Raw genomic sequence first — 20477 nt, 5'->3', positions numbered from 1 at the left:
ACGAAACAGGGTGCAAGCCCTCATTATTTCAGTTTGACCACCACAATGCATTTATATTTGTGCAAGTGAGGGATGATGGGGGGGAAATATTCCTGCAATTGTGAGTACAAGCTCAAGAGAGAGATTTTGACTGCCTCAGTGGTTCTGCTGCCCCCTTATTACTACCTTTCTCTTTCCCTCCTTCCTGATCTGTTACCTGGCAAAACTTCTGGTTTTCACCCCTCATACAGGGGCTGTCCCCAGATTTGGGGATCTCAGCACTGCGATAACAGGAGCACTAGACATTTTTGGTGCTTGCTTTTTCCCTTACCCCACAGTAGAGAATTATGTCCCATTCTCCATCCTTCTTTCTTGTACTCTAGGATTTGTTTTGACCCTCTAGAGCTGATTTTACTGCTTGCAGCTGTAGACCACCTCTTCCTGCATGCACTGTTGGCACTCAACATAGCAACACCACTGCACCTGACAGTGGCAAGAGAAGGTAACCAACCGGCTCTGGGTGTTATAGCCTCGTCCACAACACATGCTGTCACAGTTGCCCTCGCGAGAGCAGGTCCTCCCAGCAGTTCCCAGGGAGTATTTGCTGGGCCGGCAGAAACTGGGGGAGTCCTCCACATACACCAGGTCAGTGGCACGGGGTGAAGCAGGGTGCTTGGTGGAATGGCTGTGTCTCTGTGGGCTGGCCAGCTCTGAGTGGCCCACAGCATCATTGGTGGTGCTGAAGACCTTGACAGCATCATCATAGCGTAACTTGAGCAATCGTCCAACCTCATGGAAAGGTGAAAGCTGCTTCCAACATGTCCGGACAGCACATGAACCAGAGACGCCATGGCACTTGCATGTGGTTTTGAGACCATTTTTCACAGCCTGATGAGGAAGAGAAGCAGTAATCATTATCTGCCAGGACCACGAGCCTGGTTCTGGGTAGAGATTACACCTCAATTGCAGGCAGCCCGAGAGTACTTCAGTTTTATTGGCATTATTCCTATTTTACAGAAATAAAATGAAAAAATAAAGGAATTTCTACAGAGTTGGTCAGAAAGTTAAAGCCTGAATGATTATAAATGTCTGAATATTGAAGCTAGTCAAATTCTTACTAAGCATATGTTTGGAACAGCAGGAGTAGTCAACCATGAAACTGTGTATCTCCAGCATGGTCAATTCCCACTCTTAGCATATTCAAATCAAGACAGTGCTCTAATCAAACAAGTAATTGGACTCAATATATAGAAATAATGTTAAGTCAGTAGCCTGTAATATATAAGCCAAAATGCTTGATCTAATGGCCTCCCTAACCCAACACTGTAACATGACTAGGTCCATAGCAAATCACACAGACATAGCAAATCTCCTCTGGACTCATAAATGATCTCAATAGTATCAATCCTTCATCTGCGTCATACTTCATACCAGCACTGAAGCTCTCCTGTTGTCAAACCTCCCTCTGGCCATCACATAACCAACACAGTAATTCAGCCAGTGAGTTTCACAGCTGTTACTGTACTGCATATTACTACCACTCAGCCTTTGATATTGGTAGAGGGTATAGCTTGCTACTCTCCTATTCCAAACATCTAACTCCTTATATCATAATTCAGGAGACTTTCCAGGGAGCTCTCTCTACAAAACTGAGAGCCAAAACACACAGGTAAACAAGGGTCTGGTTTCTGACTAGGGGCAGTAAATACTCCTCTCACAAACAACCTTGGCTGAGGATGGGTTGGAAGACTTGCACTGAACCCTAACTTCTCTTTAGGCCTGATGCTGCAACTCCTCACCTTGATGCCAACATTGGTGTTGTGGATGTCCACCTTGGCCCGTAGGTCTTTGCCAATCCTCTTCTGACCCAGGAATTTTTTCAGGAACTTTGTGCTGTATTTGAGGTTGTCTCCACAAACACCCCATTGCCAGGCCTTGCGGTTCTCCAGGTCTGGGGAGTCATCACAGGTGCAGCGCTCCATGCGCCCAGCACTACATGCTCTGGCCAATGAGTGGGTGAGAGCTGCAGAAGACACTGCATATAGGAAGGCAGTTTCCTTAAAACCTGCACAGGAGAAGGATTATGAGAGGGTAGGTGCAAGAAAGGCAAAATAAGGTGTTCATCCACCTCACTGGCTGTCCTGTCTGTCCATGAGCTAATACCAAGCACAGTACTTGGCTTACAGACAAAAGAGACAAAATTATTCCATTACCTGCACATAAATCCTATCACAGAAAGCCAATATCAGGTTTGAAGCAACTGGTATATTAACATCCCAGTCTCACCTGGTGACTGAGACTGATTCAACATGGAGACAGAAGACCACTCATGAATCAAGGAATTAGAAAGGCAATATGCAAACAGTCCTGGGAAAATGTGTAACTACAAAAAGTGACAGTCATGAAACTCTATTTGTCCCCCTTCCTCACCGCAGAGCTGATAGGTGAATAGGGGCAGTCACTGAAAACATGTTGTTGTCTAAAATCATGAATTATTTTAAAGAGTTTAAAATCATGAACAAACTATTGTTCATAATAATGTTCACATAATAATCATAATATGTTCACGTAATCATAACCACTGTGTTCATATAATCATGTTTAAAATTATGAACTATTTAGTAGAGACTGAAAAAAGTATTTTAAAAATACAGTAATATACATATCATTTATTTCAAAATGTTTTTGCTTGGGACTATTTTGACTTACTAGTGGTATTTCATATTGAAAGATGACAAGTAGTTTGATTGGGAAAGGTTACATGTTGGAAGAACATCTTTGGCAAGGACAGAATCTCCAGCATATAAGTGGATTTTATAACTTCTCTGTAAAGAGACTCCCAGCGACTGTGGTGCTGTTTTCTGAAGCTGTTCTCCTTTTTAAACCAGGCTTCCCAGACAGGCTATGTTCACCCTGATAGATATGACCATGACACACCACAACATATAAACCATGTAAGAAAATACAATGCCTGAACAGAAAATGCCTGAAGACATAAGATCAGATAGGAATGGCCATGTGACATGATATCCATGAGCTCCACAGATGTCCCAGAAAGCACTGATTGGCACATACCTCACCCAAACCCAAAATATTTTATTTTCCTGTTTAACTCATTGGAAAATCTTAACATTTCCTCCAGAGTTTATCTGCAAAAATTAAAACCAGTGGAAAATTTTGAATGGAATATTGTTTAACAAGTCCATAATTTAGGAAGCAGACCAAGGATGAGAAAGGCAACTAATCAACATCTCAGAATGCAGGAATGGAAAAGACTGGCCAAAACCAGACAACTGTTGGTTTATGAAAAATACACTTGTACATTGCATGGAGGGAAACATATTGAAGAAAACAAATATTCCACACTGGAAAATTCAAAATTTCTTTCCACATCAGAAGGAAACAAATCTGTTCCCCTAAAAACATGAAAGAGAGAACCACAGAGATCTGATCTAGTCTGCAGTGAGCCCTGCTTTGTGCAAAGGTTGGAAAGAACCTCTAGAATTCATCCAGTCCAACCTCAAATCTTTCCATCATTCTATTCCCTCAAAGAATTCCCATCCAGCTGTAATAACAGATCGGACCAATGACTGTTGAGATCCGGGTGAGGTCACCATAAATCTGACCACAGAAGAGGACAAATAGTTCTTCTGATAACCATCAGTAAGAAGAATGACAAATTGACTAATTATACACATAATGGAGAGGCTGTATTTGCAAATTCAAGACAGACTTCATGCGTGATTGTTCAAATTCAGAAATTTTAAAAGAAATATCTAGCAACAGTCCAGACATGAGAGAGACAAGAAAATATTGAGGAAGTCAAGTAGTTCAATCAACAAACTTCTTCCTGCCTCCACATGTAAGTTGTTGTATCACAAATAACAAGGGACAAGTAACTTCCAGCTAAGCTCTCTGATTGACAATGCTCTGTAAATGTTTGAGGGTACTGGAAGAATAATGGAAAAATGTCACCAAATCCATCTAAAGTTTTGGAAAAACTCATATGGGATTCAGTCATTACAGATTTTGAATAGCAAAACAATGCTCACACGTTTTTGAACACTGGTTAACTCAAAAGAAGAAGCTAAGAAAGGATGAGATACATTTGGAATCCTAAACTTGAAAAACAGTTCCAGTAGCTGATCTCCAAATCCTTACCAGATTCCCAATATCCTATATGAGATACTGATACCAGAAGAGAGGAGTGCATTTTAGAAACACTTTCTCATACCATATAAAGCTAGAAGTACCAGTCAGCTCCACATACTCTGCTAAATCTGACTTTGTGGAACACCACACTGCTTCTGCTATTTCTGAGTAGTGATGGTTTGGTTCTTTCTGTGGTATTCCACGTAACTGCTGGCCAGATATCAACCCTCTTGAAATCAGAGACCATTGCTTGTGGTCAGACCATTGCAGACAGCAGTAACTGAAGATAACGAGCATACTTTCAAATCATGTCCTTCTTCTCCTCCCTCCCATCTCCTTTTATGGCAGAGGTTCAGTATCAAATGCTTGTCTGAAAAATCTATGATTCCTTCTCATTCATTGTAAGGGACTGATCCCCATTTAATTAATTCACAAGCACATGAGTAAAGAGAAAATGAAGCATTCTTAAGGCTTTGTTGAATAACAATAAACAACAGAGCAGCTGTTTAAAATGTATTTTCAGAAGGGTATAGCACAAATGAGCAGGAATCAACTCCAACAAATACGTTATTGAGAAGATCTAAACGGAGCTTTCTCCATGTGTGCTAGGTATCTATCCTCCCACTATGTCAATGGCACTCTTGTAACCACAGCCAGTGGAACCTGGCTGTCAGAGTCTGTTTAAGGGATGACTCCCTCTCCTGCCCCTATATTCACTAGGTGGCTAGTGACTATAATAAAATCTTAAACATACTGTGCAAGGGGGAACATCTAAACACAGACATCTTTTGGGGGCAGTAGTAGGTTCAATTACAAACAAACAGCACAAAGTTGAATTTTAAGATGCTGAAACAAGCCATCTACTCTTGATAGGACCTTGCACGTTTCCAAGTCTTCCTCTGAGCTCCCTTGAATCATTTCTCTAACTTAGCAGCCTATAAATACAGAATGACATTTGCTGTGATGGTAAGACACTGGTCTGTGGTATGGTGTGCTCTAGACCACAATAAAAACTGTAATGGGAGGAGTTTAGCCATACGGTGATTCTGCCAAAGGAAAGATGCTCAAGGTTGAAGATTTGAAGATACTACAGTAAAGACAGTGTGAACATTTCAGAGCAAGTGGAAGAAACAACTCTCTGGGAAAAAAAATAAATAAAGAAATAAATAAAATACACCAACAACCAAAGACCAGAGAGGTATAGAACTGTATAAAGCTTTAGAAAAAAAGGACTTCTCAAGATCTTTAGCCCAACCTCCTGCTCGAAGCAGGGCTAACTCCAATCAAGTTGTCCAAGACTTTGTCCAACTGAGTTTTGAAAGTCTCCGGGGATGGAAATTCTACGACCTCTCTGAGCCACTGCTCCTGTGCTGTATCATTCCAACTTCTTCACAACATCAGTGAAACCACTGTTAGAACATCAAATAATCTAAACAACATGAAGCAAAGAAATGGAGAGAGGATTGTGGAGTGCTCAGTTCTCAAGGATTTTTCTGAATGTCTGGATCTGAGCTGTCTTTGCTATAGGTATTATTTTCCCCAAATCATCATTTTGTTTGAGATGAAATATAGCCTGCCTGACCTCCAGCAGCAACTGACCACATTTATGCCACACCTTGGAAACCAAAAAACTCATCACTATTTCACAAGCCTTACATAAAGACACCAACTGCCACCATGCAAAAAGATGGCTTGCAATGTCTTTCTGGGATCATTTTAAATCCCTCTATTTTCACTGATTTTTTAAAAAGTGGAGAAGGAATGAAGGGAAATTTTACATGGATCAGCGGAAAGCAATAGCAACTATACATGACTGCAATAGTCATAGAAGGATTGTAGGTATGGTATGAAGGATGATGTGTGTGTATATGTAAATATGTATATATACATGCTATGTATTTGAAATGCCAGCTTTATTTTCACCATCTACTTCATTTGTTGCTTTACATTGACAGTCTTCTGGATACAACTAGGAAACTTCTCTTGCATAACCTGCAATCCTTGTGTGACTATTGTAGTTATGTAATAAAGCAACAAATGAAGCAGATGGTGAAAATAAAGCTGGCATTTCAAAAACCAGAAAACCCATGGTATACATATACATATATATATTAAAAATATGCAAATACAAAAAATAAGATTGTGGCATCTCAAGAAGCAGGAAAAACATCTGTGATCCTAGCCAGACACTGAATTTTTTTAGTTGTGACTACAAATTAAGTGTGGCTTTTCATCTACTATAAAAATGAACTGTCTCACCAGAACATGATCTTTTCTCCTCTTTTTCACTGGTAGGACCATTAAAGACTGTTATGTGAATGCTTTTCTTGATGGCTTCTCTACAACCATGACAATATCAAATTATCTAATCTTTTCTAAAACTCTTCATCACTACTTGGGTGAAAGGAAAATAGCCCGTTTTCTGACTGATGATTTCCAAAGCAGCAACAAAACAGCATTAGGAATTTGTGAGAAACACATCAAAAGCAGCAGCTGAAAATGTTCGTCTTCTTTGTGAAAGAAACTAACCTGTTTGCAAGTTAAAGGAAAATGAGAACTAATAATTGCTTCCAGCCAACTGTCCTCTCATACAGGGGATGTACACAGCATACTTTACTGTATTAAATCATCATTTGATCCTTAAGATTGTGTAATAAAAGTTTTCAAACACTTATCCTCATCTGCCAAAACAGGTTTTGAATTACAGGTGATATTTTATTTTGTCAATCTGGAGTCCATGGAAATGTTGAGGCATGCCACCACAAGATAATTAAATGTTTTCCAGCTATTTGAAGATGAGGATTATTCAATTGTCATTTTCAAGTTCTTTGAGGTTGATGGAGGCAGACATGTCAGAAAGTCACTCAAAATGATCATGAACAGCTTTTTCATGAGCTTAAAAATTCACAATAGAAGTTTGCAATAAACTAAATCTAATCTTGTATGTGCTGAAGTTTACTAAAATATTAATATATTTAACTGAATAAAATTTGATAATTTTAAATTGAAATGTTATAATGTTTCAATTCCAATGCTAATTAACATTTTAATTTCATCAAAGTTATTCATCTGCTTTTTTGCTAACTTTTATTCATTAATATTATTGAGGGGCTGAAACAGGGTAATACTGAAGTCTGAAACTCAGCATATGTTACTAAATATTACTGAAGAACTGAAGCTCAGTAATAGGTTGGTCAGGTACTATTTGGATGAGGACAGATTCAGAAGAGTGTATATGCATGCTCTGTGAAACCACATTAAGAAATGCTTTCAGGATCTATCCTCATTTAGTTTACCTCAACTTCTTTTAATTTAGAAGATTTATTATGCTGTCTCCTACCTCAAATACAGCACTTACAGGACATTTTCTTCCCCTAAAGCCTTCTGTGAAGCAGAAGCCATTGACTCTTCTGTTTGCTGTATCTGAACTTTTGTGGAAACCCCAAATATACGACAAAAAGTCTTACGAGATATCTGTAAATGTGCACTGAAATGCATTAGAGCTGATAAATGGCTTTTTAAGTTGAAAATTAGGATTAAATTCTGTATCAGAGAACAGCCAAGGTTTACATCCAAAGACCTCAAAAAAAAAAAAAAAAAAAAAAAAAAAAAAAAAAAGTCTTGTCTTAAAATTTCCCTTGAAATAAGGCACTAATTCTTATTTTTCAGAGCATCATTCCTGATTGACAGCCAAGAAAGATGATCAACAAAGGAAACTCCAGTTTTGGACAAAATTCCAAAAGACAAGGGTATGAACTTTCTTTTATATTTCAAACCATGACAAACCGCTAAGGAAGGATGAGGATAAGGCACTTGTCTATTCTGTGGCAAAAGAGCCCAAACTGCATTATATTCCCCGCTCTCATTCCTAGGCAAACCAGATAATCTCTGAGCTACCCAGTTAATGCCCCATGTCCTTTGCTGACTGTGAGATGCATATTCCAGGCAATACAGCACCAAGTGAGATTTTATACTGCAAAGGACTACCTTGTACCTCGCTTCAGCAGACTAGTCCGTCCTTCCAGGCTGCAGTTCCAGCGCTCACTGCGAAACTGGTACTGGCACTCCATGATCCCAAGCCGGATGGCATCACGCAACGTCTCTGCCAAGCCAGGCTCCCTCCGGCAAAGCCTCTTCTGCTTGCGGGACAGCTTCAGCAAGTCACACTGCTTCATGTGAACTTTTCCCTGGGCAGAGTTTGTTGAGGGTCCCAAGGAAGGAAAGTGGGTCAGAGCTTCTTTCCCAGTCAGGCTGAAAAAAAGCAAAAGAGCATTGAATCAAGGAAGACAGCAGTCATGGAAGAGAAAGGTGATCAGAGGGAAGGATAAATGATACTCAGAAATTTCCTGGTTAGGGTATTTTACCAGCTCAAAAGTTTAATCAGTACAAACTGATTAGATTTTGTACCTCTCCACTGCACACCAAGGCAAAGTAGCAGACTAACACTGCAGGGAGAAAGAAGAAACACATGGGTGTTGGCAACAGCAATGCACCTCAGGTGGGAAGCTCTTTTGATTCCATGAGGATGTGTTTTCACACCTCTAGTTTTGTTTCCTGTGCAGTTCTTCCACCATCACAGACCTGTTTCTTAGCCTACATTTTTCTAAATGGTGCTACAATTCACTGTATGCCACAGCACTGTGCTTGCTCCATAAAACATTAACCACATCCTTTCAGGGTTTTGTGTACACTGGTACTATGCCACTAGACGTAGCTAGGAAAGACCAATAGGGAGATACTAACAAACAGCTTTTTAGAGCAAGCACAACTTTTGTCATAAAGGAAGAAGGGGTCAACTAAAATGTATTGTGTTTGGTTGGTAAGTAGCTTTTTTAAACAAGAAATTAGGGTTAAATTCTGAATTAGAGAAAAACAGGGATTTACATCTGAAAATAGTTTCACTTTTCATGGATTTTTCTTTACAAATTTATCTCCCTTGGCATATTTTGGATGCCTGAAAACATGAAGGAATTATTTTACTTTGAGGCACAATTTGAAGGCTGCAAACAAACTGGGAAGAATCATGCATTTGCACAACATTTATATGCAGTGTCACTCCTGACTGCCAAGCAGGGAAGAATCGCAGAACTACCCCCCAAAACCAGAAACATCCAGATAAATGAAAACCTTTGAAAATCTTTATTCTTCAATCAATCTCAGCCCTGGCATTACCACTTGCAGACTTCTCCAAATGCCACTGTTTTCTTTGCAAGTCCACAGCTAGCTCAACATGGACAAAAAATATGTGAGCCAGTTGGTTCTTGTTCCTCCTCCCCAGTCAGGCAAACTGGGCTGTGCTGCTCCACAAAGCAAGTGTGGGAGTTGGACAAGCAAAGCTGGATAGGGAGGGATGTACAGGAGCAATCTCTGAAGCGTGTCGACAAAGACTACCTTGCTGCTAGCACCTCACCAGTGGTGTAGTGACTCTTCCATCATCTTCCCAGCACAGCTCAGCTTTTGTGCAGACCAAGACAAATGAAGATGCCTTGCTAACAGTGGTTGGGACCTTGGTACAGCACCAAAAAAGGCAAATCCTCAGAGCAGAGCAGGATGTGAGGTTATTCACCTCACTGCATCATTGTTGGCTTCCTTCTAAAAGCATGGCTCTTTTGCGGCTGAATTATCTGACCAGGTCTGACTGGTCATGTCTCCAGGTGTATGTTTCTGTACAATAAATACCAGTCTGCACTGGCAGAGAGAAGACAATAGTCTGTCAGCAAACACAGAAATCCACATTCTCTACCATACTCCAGTTCACAAGCAAAGAATGTTAACCAATGGAGGAGACCAGACTGAAGTCTTACCTAGCTCCACAAAAACCAGACATTTCTAACACTCTGGTCTCAACTGTTCAAGCAAGTCCAAACTCTCATGAAGACTATAACCTTCCTTACAGAGGATGTAAATCAAGTACTGCAGCTGCTGTTTTAGTTCCCCACATACTTTATAGACATTTCCTTGTGAGCTAGTTGTCTAGATCTCTGTAGTCAATCCAGTCTACCCAGGCATGGAACTTAAGAGTACAACTTAGCTGACCTAAGCCCGGTGCACTTTTGCACTCATTGTCACAGTAACCTGCAACCTCCACACACTCACCATTCCATAACTGTGTAAAGTAGGATTAATTAACCCTGGGAAATCATCCAGAGACCAGCAGACTAACCAAGAAACAAGGAATCTTTATGAATCATACAAAAAATATTAAACTTAAGAAACCAAGAAGAATCTCTTAACCTGTTGTCATTGCTGAAATGGGGGACAGAAACATAAGACTAATAGTGAAAGCCAAGGGAAAAATAGGCAATACTGAAAACTGAGGCCAGATTCAGCCTAAGAAACTGGAATTAATGCAGCTTAATGATTTTCTGAATGCAATGCAGACTGCACAGTTCAAAACCAAGTCTGGCAAAGACTGCGCAGACAGGGCTGAAACACTCAGTACACAAAGGACTTGGTGTTAAATCTATTGCCTAAAAGTACAATCGTGTAAATGGGAGAAAAGGTGGCAAATTCAAATTTTGAAAGATGTGAAGATCTACACAGAACAGGAGAAATCTGTTCCAGGCATATTGTGAGGCTACATGAACCTTTGGTCTGACGAAGGACAACCGTTCTTGCAATCTTGGACAGGGATTATCTCAAAGATATCCAATGACCTGCCAGTGGCCAGTGAGTTTTGGGAGAAGCTGATGTTGCCATTCTCCAAATCCTGAATAATGTTAGATGTTATTATTTGTGAAAAACTTAGTGAAGATAATCATAGACACCATATAAAAAGTTTTGAAGAATTTGATTTAATTTTCAGAGCAATCTCAACAGTGCACAGCAACTGCAACCTGAGACCACTGTACTGGTTTTGGCTGGGATAGAGTTAATTCTCTTCACAGCTCATATGGTGAAATGGTTTGGATCTGTGATGAAAACGGTGTTAATATCACACCAATGTTGTAGTTATTGTTAAACAGTGCTTGCACAGTCAAGGTCTTTTCTGTTTCTCACACTGCCCCACCTGCGAGTAGGCTGGAGGTGCACAAGAAACTGGGAGGGGACACAGCCAGGGCAGATGAATCCAGCTGACCAAAGGGATATTCCATACCATATGATGCCACACTCATTGATAAAAGCTGGGAACAAGAAGGAGGAAAAGGGAGCACACCTGGAGTTACAGCATTTGTCTTCTCAAGTAACTATTATGTATCATGAAGTACTGCTTTTCTGGAAATGAATGAACGTTTGCCTACTGACACAAAGTAGTGAATTAATTCCATATTTTGCTTTTCTTGCATGAGAAGCTTTTGCTTTACCTATTAAACTGTCTTTATTTCAATCCATGAGTTTTCTCACTTTACCTTTCCAGTTCTCTTCCACATCCCAATGGAAGGGAGTGAGCAAGCAGCTATGAGGGGTTTAGCTGCCAACTAGAGTTAAACCACAACAACCATACAGAGAGCAAAGATAGCAAGTATAATTTATCTTTTACACTATGTAAAGCAAAAGCTTTGTGGGAAATGCACTTTCTAGAATTGCACCTAGTAATAGTTTAAATTCGTGTTGATGCAATACAACATCCTACACAAATAGCCAGTAGCACAGGCAAACTTACTTCTTGCTACTTCTTTTTTTTACTGATTTGTGAAATTCTAAAGTTCCAACATACAAAATAACTTGTTGTTGTTGTTTTGTTTGTTTGTTTTTTTCTCTAAAAGTGGAAGATGAAAATAACCGGATGGAAATAACACATTGGGAAGTAAACAAAACAAGCAACAAGTGGGTTAATTTAAGATATGTGGCAAAAGCTATCTGGAATATACCTTTCTGTGAAAGTCTTCAGTATGTGAACTGTCACACTTGTTACCTAAGAGATGTGAATGAAAAAATAATAGTCTGTGCTTAGAGGTTTCTTCAGTGATTGGGCTTCATTGCATAGGACTGGTGCACAGAAGCAACTCTCAAAACTAGTCTCACATAACTTTCAATTTAGAGAAGTAGGCAGAGAAATTAGGGTTACCCAATGACACATGGTTGACCAGTGGCACAGCTGGGATCAGAAGCCATCACTCTCAGAATCATAACAGACATGGCTAAGATTACTCATATACATGTAAGCAGAAGCTTGCAGGCTCTGACTACATTAGCTATAACTGTGTTTTATTAGGGCAAAACTAACATACAATCATATCAAGATCACAGTATGAGAACATTCTCATAAAACTAAATATAAAATGTGCAGATATTTGCAGTTAGGCAAACTGCATGTCATTTTTAGATGATTTAGAGTTTATTATCTACAGATCATACAACAAAAAAGTAAAATATTTGAATTAATGCACACCTGCTAGCAATCTGGAAAAACAATAAGGATCTCAAACTTTTATTTCTCTCTAGTTTTCTGTCTAAGCACTTTACTAAATTCATCATTTTCCTTTAATCTCCTTCCAGACACATTCCAGCTGCTTAAGAGACTTTTAATGAGAGTCTGTTCCTGTGCAATGCCTAATGTCCCCTGGATCTGAAAGGTCTTAAAAACCCTTAAAAATATGCCTTTTCTCTCTCTTCCCAGAAAGGAGAGAAATCAAAGGGAGCCACAACAGCACTCTATATCTGATTTCACAGGCCTTTCATGTTCCACAGAAATATCCACACCCCACAGATAGCTACAACAAGCATTCTGGGAAGGCTAAGAGAATACTGGATGACGACAGATCAAACCAAGGCCCCTCAGGTGCACAATGGGTCCACAGCTCTCCTCTCTCCCTGGCAGCTCAGTGGAATAGTTTTAAACCATTAGGAAGCAACACTGTGTCTACGTAGATCTTGATTTCAGGGGCAGTGCAGTTCCTGCCACTGACTATCCAACCTAGGCTAGCAGTGAAGTCAATCATTACACAGGAGATGAGATTTTCAGTCCAACTCTGGACTGGCCACACACCCTTGTCTGTTCCCCACATGAGACACTCAACACCCAGCAGGATGATTTTTTAGAAAATATGATTCCCTGAGATAATAACTAAAGACAAGCCAGGAACTTTAAATAATCAAAAAGCACCCATGGAAAGCCCTTACATATTCATTGCATCTGTAGTCCCACATCTTCTCTGTTGTCCCACATCCTCTCTGTCATGCCAGTCACTATGGACTCCATCTACAGATTCCATCTCTTCAAGACTCAGCTGAGTGTTGCCCTCCCTTTCCTTTTTTACTCTCTTTCTGCTAATATTCTCTTTTAAAATGACAATGCAAAAGAGATGCTGCAATACACCCTCCTGATACATTTTACTTTGAGGAATGGTTGTGAGACCCATATGTATTCTGGACATTTAGTTTATCTGTCAGAGGTACAGCTCAACAGGAGGAGAAAGATCTTCACAAATCATTCCAGGACCATTCAGAACTGGACAGCAGAGTCTCTTTTTGTTGTAGATTTAGTCCATTAGACTGATCACAGAAAAGTTGCAATAGCAAACAGTTACCAAAGAGGACATAGGAATGTAGGTAGCTGAGCTAACTGGATGAAAAACAAAGCTCACTTGCCATCTCTAGAAAGACACGGGGGAAGTGAGGACAGAGCTTTTGAAGGTACTAATTTTTTCATTAGTGTCATTTGATGTGTTATGTTCTTTTCAAAATTATGCAAGCCCATGCTTCAACAGACCTGCAAGTCACATGTTCTTTTGTTCCCTCACATGTTCCTCTTAACCTCTAAGGGCCAAAAAATATTATTCCATCATGAAATGAACAATAATTGTACCACTAATTTTGACAGGAGTACAACCAGGACTTTTCCCAAACACAAAGTGATAAAAAAAAAAAGAAGGACACAGCTGAGTTAAGAGGAGCTGCAAAACAAGGCAGCACATAACATGAAATTCCAGGAAGCCTGGCGCCTTTGTACCTACCACAGGTATTTCAGGTTGAGTTATAAGGAAATGCTCCAGTGGATCTGGCTGCCCGCAGAGCACGAGCCAAACTGGACAATGAATAAGACATGCTGTAGCCCACTTCCCGTTTATCTCCCCAAGAAAAGGCTTTACTCAAGTTTGTTGCTTCTGCCATCCCAACAACATCCTACCCAAGCTGGGTCTCTTCTGAATTCTGCCCTGACCTAGTTCTAGGAAGAGGGCAATTGCTGCCCTCTTAGACTGTGTGGGAAGCAATACCTTCCAGCACCCCCTAGACTATTTTTCACTTTGTGAAAGCCTCTCTAAGAAGGTAAGTGGAGGCCAAGAGCTTTTTAGTGAGGTCTAGAGAGACTCCCATCCACTAAAGTTGTTGTACATCCTGAAAGAAAAAATGGGGCTACTTACAGGAGGCTATAGCATGGGCTGTAAAGCAAAGGTGAAGACAAACAAGCATGAAGGAAGTTAAGAAGTACACGCTGTCTGTATGCAAGGGAGACGGCCACTCCTGGATTCCTGCAACTAATGAGCCAGGCAAGCCCAATATAACCTGAACAACAGCTGGACCACATTGCAGTTTATTTACTTGTCCTCCTTTAAAATCTGGCTGTGATTTTCCCCTCTCTGGACCCAGTACTGGCATTTCAAGGTCTGTTCAAGATACCCAATGTACTGATACCAGGCAGTCAAACAATCCCAAATACTGAGAATGTGGTCTTCTGAGATATGCCCACAGCTGCCATTATAACTCCATTGTAAGGCTGTGTTCACCACAGCAAAACTTCTGCTTCGTACATTTGTAGGTGACCTTCATCTTTCCCTGGGCCCTTTGCATATTTTTGCTGGACTGCTCTGTACACTTCATGCCTTACTTCTGTCCTGATAGAACAAAATTTGGTATTTCCTTCATTGCTGCCAACTTGCAATGCTTCACCTTTTCCAAGCCCACTGAACACAAAAGAAAGGACTCAGGTCCTGTTGCTGTCGCTAGCCACCCAAATGCCTCCTTCACTTTTTATTACATCTTTGTAAGGTTTCCACAATTAAAAATAAATAAATAAATATTGGAAAGCAAGATTGAGGTTCATGTCCTTATGCCTCTAGCACTCGGCAAAGTTTAGAGGTAGAATATTGGACCAGGGCCCCAGGGCCACTCCAATTCAGTAGTAGTTTGGATGCAAGAAACTTTTTTTTCACAAGCTAAGTCATATAGGTATTTACATCAGAAATTCCAAGATATTCAAGTTCCTCCCTACTCTATCAATTCCAATTTGTATTTGAAAGCACCCACATATCTCATTATTAATCACCACCAGACACTCACTGAGTTCATGGACTTGACTTTCTTTCTTGAGCTCCTTCTTGAAACTTTTAAATAACAGATGAAAATGAAAAGGTGAAAATGCGCCGGACACACCTGTGTCAAAACCCTCAAGAAAAAAAAAAAAAAAAAAAGTAAAACTCCAACCTCGGATCCTGAGTTAAACATTGTCAAAAGGCAGCACTCACAGATTTATTATGACCAGAAAGCAATTCATACCAAACAGATCATTGCTACAGAATGAAGAATCATTCAGGTTGCTTTAACAAACAAGCCCACCTAGAGCAACAGCAACCGCTTTGTGTTGCTTATATGAAAGGAAAACATGAACATGCTCACTTCCACTGAGTACAATCATGTGTACATGCCCCTGTAATTGGAAAGCCAAACACTCACAGCAACCCAACTCCTCTCTGAATGACCGAGAAAGCTATAGTCTTCCACAGTCAACAGACATTTAGATATGAAATAAGCTAAATGATATAACAGATAAATTTTAAACCAGATATTTTAAGGAAGCTTTGAAACACAAATGAAATGCCAACTGTGGTCATCGGTAAGCAGTGCCAAGCCAGCAGACACTTGCATGCAAATTTAGGAAGAATTGTCTTGCGAGGATTGGTAGAGGGACCAAGACCCTCCACACGTGTAAGTTAGCAAAGCTCTGCCTGGAGCATTCTGATCACCCACAGCAGGGTCTGAATGTATTAGTGTTTGCACCTCTCCTACACTCACTGTGATATATGCACTAACAGCCCTGGTTACCATAAAAGAGTCTGAAAAACTCTCTGAGAAGCAGCTTACTGAGAAAACAAAACATTTCTTCAGGGGAAATTCTGCGCTGACCTGACCTGTTAAAAACCTATCTTTAGAACAGTAAAACGTGAGGAAAGGACCCACACCTAGGGGCAATTGTGCTGAATGGGATACCATGTGGTATCCCAGGCTGAAGCACCAAGTCTCTGCATGCAGGTGCATCCTTCATCTCTGGACTGGCCTTAATCCCCTGCCATCCGGGGGACCGTGCAACGCCAGCAAGTCCCTCGCACCTGCCTGCTGAGCCCTGTCTCTCTCTGCCAGCCCCCTTCTCCCACTTTATTCCCTCCAGGGAAACAGTTTGGAGAGTTATTATAACCAGTGACCCATCCGGAACTAATTTCAAAACCTGAACAGAAGCAAAGCACGGCTCAAGAAGTCAGCATAACTGCTCCCAGCTAACAGCATCTTCCACCCCGTCCCTCCTTCCCACTCTCGCACAAACTAATACTTCCCCGGCCCTCTCGCCCCTTGCCTCCGCCTCTACCCCCAGGACGCCCCGCCGGGTGTCCCCGCAGCGTCGGCAGTCGCTGCAGGTGCGCTCCCCAGGGACCGAGCTCCCCCGCGGAACCTCGGTGCGCCCCCTCCCCTTGGCAGAGCACCCGCGGAACCTCCGCGCCCCCTCCCCGGGCTCCCCGCACCGCGAAGGCGGCTCCAGGAGCTGAGCCCCGCGGGCGGCGCTGACCCGAAGTAGGCGGCAGCGGGCGGCGGCGGCGGCAGAAGGAGGAGGAGGAAGAGGAGGAGGAGGAGAAGGCGGCTGCAGACGGCGGCGGCGGCAGCGCGCATGGTGCCGGGCTCCGCAGCTTGCTGCGCGGCCGCCCGGCGCCGCGGCTCTTTAAGCGAGAGGCGGGGCGGCCCCCTCCTCCCGTCCCGTCCCGTCCCGTCCCGTCCCGTCCCGTCCCGTCCCACAGCCGCCGGGCACACCGTGGCGCACGGCGCCGGGCATCCCCGATACTCCGCGGGGACCCGCCAGCCCCTCGCGTCGTCCCCGGGGCAGGGAGCTCCCACCAAGCCTCTCCAGCCCTGCGAGCCCCTGGGGCTCTGTAGGTCCCCATGCCTGGTGCTGGCAGGCCTTGGCAGGGCATTGGCAGCCTCTACACTGGGCTTGAGGATGCTTGGTGGTGTCCAGTGTAATACATGTAGTGGATGCAGGTGGAGACCATCCCACTTCCAAGCCTTACCACTGCCTTTGGCCATGGAGCATGGCTGCAGGCAGCTGGTTGTGCAAGAGACCAAACTGAGGCTTCAGGGAAAAGATGAAGGAAAGAGGAATCTGCTGTGCCCAGGCTCCCATGTTCACACAGCACATTCCTGCTTCCACTTGGTCTCACTGCCAAGGGCACCAATGTTCATGGACGTGCAGATAGATTCCAGCACAAGGCCTGGAGCACACACTCAAAAACATGTATAACCAAACTTGCATTGTACAAGCAGACATCTCATGGAAATGTTGGTGGGAAGGACCCTTTAGAGGTCTCCAGACCAAATTCCTGTCCCAAGGCAAGCTGTTATCAAATCTAGATAAGGGGGGCTGTAACTTTGTCCAGTTGCATCCTGCAGATCCCCGAAGATGGAGAATTTCACATGTCTCTGGGCACTTGTTCTATGGCCACACAGCCCTCCAGATTGTTTAATGTCCAGCCCTATCATCCCTAAGTGCAATTACACAAACAGCCATGGAAAACCTCAGCAACAAATTTCCAGAACCCAATAGTCACCATTGGGACCAATGTTAGCAAGGTGCAACCAGTGTGCTCTGGAAACTTTCATGTAACACAAAAAGGCTATGCAGACACGCGTGGCAAGGTTCTAGATGGGCATATAGCCACATGCAGAGGGCTGCAACCAATCTGCACAGCCAATAAATAAGAACGGCAGCTGATCCAAGCTGATGGTGCATTGCTGCATTTCACACCCTCCTCCATCAGGCTGTGTGCCTGTAAAGTTTGCTTTGCAAACAGAGCAAGCATTTGTGCAAGATTTTTAACTACAGCACTTTCTACTGACACCTAAATAACTCAAGCTCAATCTGTAATTACTCCTGTCCCTGCAGCAATATCCTCAAATGTCTCATGATGTGTACTACTGACACCTCTGTTACTTAGGGTAGTGTTCTCCTGTATGTACTTGGGCTTTTCCCTTTTGTTTTCCTACATAGGAGCTCATGGAATTTTCCCAGGGCAGAACATCTCTGCAACCATATTTCTGCCTAAGGCTGGTAGAGGGTGGAAGATTGACATTTTCATTTCAGAACCCATTGATAGGGCAAAAGACAGCATTGCATGGTAGAACTGCTAGAGCACGTGAGGTGGTATATCTCCACGTCTTGCTTTACGGCCACACAGGTGACATATCAGAATGATGCTGTGCTCTGATTGTCTCCTCAGCACAGCTGCAGCATTGCAGACTCTAGCCTGCTCTGCCTGGAAGACAGTGATGGACTGCCCTACAACCCACTGCAATGACTCATGGTTTTAGGAGAGGGATCAAGGTAAGTAGGGAGAACATCAACAGTCACCATCACACACCAGCTACAGTAAGACAAGAAAGCCCTGCTGTCCTCCCTTGTTCAGTCTTGAGCTAGGCCATACCCCTTGAAGCATGGAGGAACAGGAGGCTGAATAGGGTTGTTGTTTGGAAAGAGAAGCAGAGGAAGATATGTGGCTGCATGTCAGAAAAGTCTGTGGTCCCATAAAGGAGGTAGGATGGGAGTTCCAGATGCCATGAAAAATGGGATGAACAACCCAACTGGCTTCATCCCTTACAGAGTTCCGAACACCTACTACTCAGTAGTCATAGAATCATAGAATCATAGAATATCCTGAGCTGGAAGGGACCCTTAAGGATCATCAAGTCCAACTCTTGACACCGCACAGGTCTACCCAAAAGTTCAGACCATGTGACTAAGTGCACAGTCCAATCTCTTCTTAAATTCAGACAGGCTCGCTGCAGTGACCACTTCCCTGGGGAGCCTGTTCCAGTGTGCAACCACCCTCTCTGTGAAGAACCCCCTCCTGATGTCAAGCCTAAATTTCCCCTGCCTCAGCTTAACCCAGTTCCCGTGGGTCCTGTCACTGGTGTTAATGGAGAAAAGGTCTCCTGCCTCTCAACACCTAGTCCTAGGACATCACTGACTTGTCATTATCTTCCCTTTGAGCCTGCTCTGCTGCAGCCTGAAACCTTAATCTTGTTGCCAAATTATTCAAGGTGCATCAGTTCAATTTTGCCTACCCCTCTGAGAAGCTCTTTTCCATTTCTGCTCATCTCAGGACTCACTAGGTACAATATAGAAACTCACTGATTTTCTTAACTATGTTTAGGAGTATCGGTATAGGAATGTCTTCCAAAGCTATTTTTCACTAAATTGTATAGGAATGACTTGGGGCAGGGGAAATGTTTTGATAGTCTTCTCATTTCTTGTATCAATTCTTGCTGTCATGGTAGCAGAGTATAAAAGCTTGAGCATCAAGGAAGCATGGATATTAACATTTGCTGAGAGCACACCAGAGAGTACAATTTGGCATTTGGGATTATTTTTCAGACACAGCCATAGTGCAGAGACACTCCCAGCCACACACCACCAGATCATGGGAGCAGTTCAGGAAGAAGGCAGCTGCCTGCCTCAAAATCTGATTCTGGAAACACATTGGGAATGCCATGCTGTGGTTGCCAGTGTCACAAGCAACTCTTGATATCTCTGGCAAAGAAGCCTACAATGCAGCCTCTGGTGATCTGCAGAACTCTTTAGCTGGGAGTTGCTTTCCAAATTTGGATGCTCTGGTGCACAAGAACCTGTTACCTCTTCCTAGATGCTCAGCACTGCCAGTAGCTTCCCAGAGTACCAATGGAGCTGCCTGGGTGTTCCCTGACCTGCTTCAGTCCAAGTGAACTAGCTTAGGGAAGTCTGCTTTGTGAGTGCTGGTGGGCAGGGCAGATCTCATGCAGCACCTCTTTCAGCAGATCAGAGGGGGCAGGAGGGCTGATGGCTCCTGGAGAAAATGGCGGCTAATAAGGTGCTTACAGCAATTCTGGCAGTTCTTGGAAGTCCAATGCTGCTATGTCCAAGGCCTGTGGACAGCTCCCCAGGCACATTGCGAAGCCTAGCATAGGGAGGAAAAAAGCATAGACCCCATAGGACTATGCAATCCCACAGGAACCTGCTGGGGAAGCATGAAAAGGAGTGGACAGGATCCAGGTGAGAAAGTGCCAGCAGAAGAGTGTGATGTGTTGGTGTGTACATCTTTTGATCCTAGGCAGAAAGTACTTAAGAAAAGGCCAGCTTACTGAGGGCTGTCAAGGGAGGCAGGCAAAAA

General features: G+C 42.7%; 1 protein-coding gene across 1 annotated transcript; it reads right to left on the bottom strand.

The window, feature by feature from the left end:
- Positions 1 to 390: 390 nt before the first annotated feature.
- On the bottom strand, positions 391 to 8321 carry WNT9B (Wnt family member 9B; the record flags this gene model as incomplete). Its single annotated transcript, XM_082778869.1, has 3 exons — positions 8126 to 8321; positions 1779 to 2044; positions 391 to 867 (listed from the first exon to the last, which is right to left on the bottom strand). Exons 1-3 carry the CDS (start codon positions 8304 to 8306, stop codon positions 391 to 393), a joined length of 924 nt encoding a protein of 307 aa, XP_082634995.1. The 5' UTR covers positions 8307 to 8321.
- Positions 8322 to 20477: the final 12156 nt, after the last annotated feature.

This window comes from Aythya marila, assembly GCF_965140915.1.
Source record: "Aythya marila genome assembly, chromosome: 25".
Taxonomy (NCBI): domain Eukaryota; kingdom Metazoa; phylum Chordata; class Aves; order Anseriformes; family Anatidae; genus Aythya; species Aythya marila.
Note: the sequence above shows the minus strand (reverse complement) of the source record. Positions and strands in the feature narration are given on the sequence as shown.